Here is a 5000-nt window from a genome sequence, read left to right as displayed (position 1 = left end):
AGAACTTTTTATAGAATCCGATGTGTTCCCTGATAACGTAAAGGTTTTCTTAAACAGAAACAAGTACAACACCGAGCAGAATGTTTGACCGCGCAAAACCGTCAGCACGGCCAGTGATTAGGTCACAGAACATCTTAAAAATAGAACATATCAATGCACAATCTCTCCTCGGTCACCTTGAAGAAATTGTATTGTTAGTAAAGGAAAGAAATGTAGACATACTCTGTGTTAGTGAAACATGGCTCCACCAGGAAATGATAAGTAACTTTATCAACATTCCAAATTATCAAGTTTATCGATGTGATGCAGGGCGAGGAGGTGGAGTATGCATATTTGTAAGGGATACCCTTAAGTCAAATAGGATATCAACTACAACAGTTAATAATACTGCCGTAGAAGATGTCTGGGTTACCGTACAAAGCAACATGCTTCCTTCCTTCATTATTGGCGCCGTCTATAGGCATCCCCATGCAAAATCTGAATCTTTTGAATATCTTGAAAAGGTTTTTAGAGAAATGTCCTTAAAAAAGAAATCACTTTTTATCTTAGGTGACTTAAATGATGATTTAAGTAAACCAAATGCTAAGTTAGCAAAGTTAATCAAGAAAAATAAACTAGAACAATTGATCAATAAACCTACAAGGATCACAGAAAACAACTCGTCTTTATTAGATGTAATAATAACGAATAGATTAGATACCATACTCCATACAGACGTCATTCCATGTCATGTTGCTGATCATGAACTTATTACGATGACGTTGAATATAAAGAAACCAAAGCGACCACCGGTTACAAAAACTTTTCGTGACTTCAATCACTATGACCCTCTGTCATTATGCGAGCTAATCATATCGAAAGAACCAACTCAGATATTTTATCAACAGACAATGTAGATACCCAGGTAACCATCCTTACGGAAGTGATAAAAAGCAGCATAGATGCCTCTGCTCCCTATGTGACAAGAATCGTCAGACGCCCCCCTGCTCCATGGATAAATGACATCAAGAGAGCTATTGCCGAAAGAAATAATTCCCAACAAGCGCTCAAAAGAAAGAGACTTGAGCCCGCCCTTCAGGCAATTTATAAAGTAAAAAAGAAAAATGTTGTCATTAATTCAATTGGCAAAGACTAATTATTTCAGAAATAAATTCGCAGAACACAAAAACAAATCTAACAAAACTTGGAAAATTGTTAAAACATTAGTGCCTAACAAACAACACACAGATAATTACACAAATTCTGCACATAACAACGACCATTTCAATAACTTCTTTGCACAAATTGGAAAACTTACTTATGAACAAACAATTGGCACCACATTACATCAAAACACAGATCAGGCAAGGCTCACAACTGATGTTTTCAGACCGCAACCAGTAGACGTAGAAACTATTATCCTAATAATAAAACAACTTCGCGAAACAAATGCGGTGGGAGCAGACGGTATTGCTTTGCGCTTTATTAAGGATAGTCTACCGGTAATCGCATTTTATATAACGATCATCATTAACACCTCATTGGTAACTGGTGTTTTCCCGTCGCTTTGTAAACATGGAATTGTAACACCAATTTTCAAGTCTGGGGATATAGACGACATGAATAATTACCGCCCTATCACAATACTTCCAGTATTATCTAAGTTTCTTGAAAAAGCAGTAGCAAATCAATTGATGAATTTCCTGGAGACCAATAACTTATTATCTAAAACTCAACATGGCTTTAGAAATAGGTTATACACTGAAACACCGTTGCTACAGATTACTGAACAAATTTATAATAACATGGACAACAATAAGGTAAATTTACTCACTATGTGCGATCTTTCTAAAGCTTTTGACAGCTTTAAGAAACCATAGAATTGATACCCATTAGTTTGATAGCTATTTATATACAAGAACCCAATTGGTAAAAATTAATGAAAATATATCATCAGCACAACCAGTTTATTTCGGTGTTCCATAAGGATCTATATTAGGCCCGATCCTATTCACAATTTTCATTAATGATTTATCAACCATAGTCCATAACTGCCATCTAATATAGTACGCTGATGATTCTCAATTTCTCCACAGTGACTCAGTGAACAACTTAGAGACATTGATAAGAAACACTCAAGACACTCTTGTTAAAGCAAAACGATATTTTGATAACAATGGTCTTAAAATAAATCCACAAAAACCGCAATGCATCTCCATAGGTAGTCGGCAAAATTTAGCTAAAATTCCCATAGACACAACCATAGAAATATTTACCTCCCTGACCAGGACTCGAACCCGCGCCGTAAGATCGACAGGCACGGTTGATACCGCTCGGCTACACGACCCGTAAAAGAGATGTTCAACCAGACGACTTATGAGATGTCATGGACATTACCTATGTGTTCTATCAGAACAGTGATAGCGAATTTTTACGAACATCTCCCACGAGCGCTCGGCAGCCACGGAATCACAAATTCAAGTCCCATATCAAGTTACCAAGGTTATATGTGTGAGAAGATGGTAGAATGCAGTAACGCATTTTAATATATACAAATATTTACCTCCCTGACCGGGACTCGAACCCGCGCCGTAAGATCGACAGGCACGGTTGATACCGCTCGGCTACACGACCCGTAAAAGAGATGTTCAACCAGACGCCTTATGAGATGTCATGGACATTACCTATGTGTTCTATCAGAACAGTGATAGCGAATTTTTACGAACATCTCCCACGAGCGCTCGGCAGCCACGGAATCACAAATTCAAGTCCCATATCAAGTTACCAAGGTTATATGTGTGAGAAGATGGTAGAATGCAGTAACGCATTTTAATATATACAAATATTTACCTCCCTGACCGGGTCTCGAACCCGCGCCGTAAGATCGACAGGCACGGTTGATACCGCTCGGCTACACGACCCGTAAAAGAGATGTTCAACCAGACGCCTTATGAGATGTCATGGACATTACCTATGTGTTCTATCAGAACAGTGATAGCGAATTTTTACGAACATCTCCCACGAGCGCTCGGCAGCCACGGAATCACAAATTCAAGTCCCATATCAAGTTACCAAGGTTATATGTGTGAGAAGATGGTAGAATGCAGTAACGCATTTTAATATATACAAATATTTACCTCCCTGACTGGGACTCGAACCCGCGCCGTAAGATCGACAGGCACGGTTACTGCATTCTACCATCTTCTCACACATATAATCTTGGTAACTTGATATGGGACTTGAATTTGTGATTCCGTGGCTACCGAGCGCTCGTGGGAGATGTTCGTAAAAATTCGCTATCACTGTTCTGATAGAACACATAGGTAATGTCCATGACATCTCATAAGGCGTCTGGTTGAACATCTCTTTTACGGGTCGTGTAGCCGAGCGGTATCAACCGTGCCTGTCGATCTTACGGCGCGGGTTCGAGTCCCGGTCAGGGAGGTAAATATTTGTATATATTAAAATGCGTTACTGCATTCTACCATCTTCTCACACATATAACCTTGGTAACTTGATATGGGACTTGAATTTGTGATTCCGTGGCTGCCGAGCGCTCATGGGAGATGTTCGTAAAAATTCGCTATCACTGTTCTGATAGAACACATAGGTAATGTCCATGACATCTCATAAGGCGTCTGGTTGAGCATCTCTTTTATGGGTCGTGTAGCCGAGCGGTATCAACCGTGCCTGTCGATCTTACGGCGCGGGTTCGAGGTCAGGGAGGTAAATATTAGTATATATTAAAATGCGTTACTGCATTCTACCATCTTCTCACACAACCTTAGATTTCGAAGGCTACCAAATTAAACCAAGCACTTCAGTAAAAAATCTAGTACATTTCGACAGATATATGACGTTTGAATCCCATGTTGATAATATACTTAGAAAGGTAATGGGAACATTAATATATCTTAATCATATAAAAAATCAAATCCCTACAGAAACAAGAATCATGGTTGTTCAAACTCTAGCACTAAGCATCATTAATTATCGTTTAAATATTTGGGGCTCTACTTACAAAATACTAATGCAGAAAGCACAAAGACTACAAAACTTTGCTGCAAGAGTTGCATTAGGTAATGTTAGAAAGTTCGATCACATCACCCCACACATTATTCAACTTAAATGGTTAAAAATTCAAGCCAAATGCAGTTATGATACATGTGTTTTTATTCATAAAATCATCCATGGGAATTATCCACAATGGATCCTACCTTTACAAACTGTGGGGAACGCATCAGGTGTTCGAACTCGACAAGTAAATTCTCTATATGTCAATAGATCACACACAAAAATAGGGACACGACAAATGCTAATATGTGGACCCATGGCCTGGAACCTACTACCTCATAATGTTAAAGACATCACTAACCTCAATAGATTCAAAACAAAATTAAAAGAACATTTCCTAAATTGTCAGTTGTGACATCGTATTAAACAGATGTATTGTATATATGTATTAAGAATAACCATTGTAATTTATGGAATAAAGTTTTTTGAATTTGAATTTTGAATATTGTGCTCCCGTCTGGTGTAGATCTGCCCATGCTAGTAAAGTGGACCCCCCACTAAACAAAGCCTGTCGTGTCATCACAGGCACCTTGAAGCCGACACCAGTCAATGCAGTTCACAGACTGCCTGGAATAGCTCCCTCGACCATCAGAAGGGTTGTGGCAGCCAGTACGGAAAAAAAAGGAAGCAAAATCTTGGACCCACGACATCCCCTGCACAATTACATCCCAGTAGCGGGTCGTCTGAGATCAAGGAAAAGCTTTAGCACCTGACATAACACCGCACACGAGCAGGATTAACGATTGGAAAGTGCTTGAGAGCGGGCAACGACCCTTTCCCGCTGTCCAAGATCCAAAGGAGAATCTACCGGAGGGCGTGTCTATGTCTATGGTGTTGGTAGAACTAAAAACAATCTGGTCAAATGGGGGATGAGCGAGGATGGGCGATGCGAGTACGGCGATGCTGCTCAGAGTATGGAGCACATTCTCGCAAACTGCCCTTTGAGT

At 39.6% G+C, this 5000-nt stretch overlaps 1 protein-coding gene across 1 annotated transcript in view; it reads left to right on the top strand.

Annotated features, from left to right (window-relative positions):
- Positions 1 to 4554, top strand: part of LOC147468936 (uncharacterized) — a 6081-nt gene extending 1527 nt beyond the window's left edge. Inside the window, exon 3 of the mRNA XM_086551737.1 lies at positions 4520 to 4554. Coding sequence (XP_086407863.1) covers positions 4520 to 4554 — 35 coding nt within the window. The remainder of the gene's footprint in view (positions 1 to 4519) is intronic.
- Positions 4555 to 5000: the final 446 nt, after the last annotated feature.

The sequence above is a fragment of the Penaeus japonicus genome, unplaced genomic scaffold (assembly GCF_977035675.1).
Source record: "Penaeus japonicus unplaced genomic scaffold, GWHDUDI00000001_assembly GWHDUDI00000025, whole genome shotgun sequence".
NCBI lineage: Eukaryota > Metazoa > Arthropoda > Malacostraca > Decapoda > Penaeidae > Penaeus > Penaeus japonicus.
This window is presented reverse-complemented; position numbering and strand designations above follow the sequence as displayed.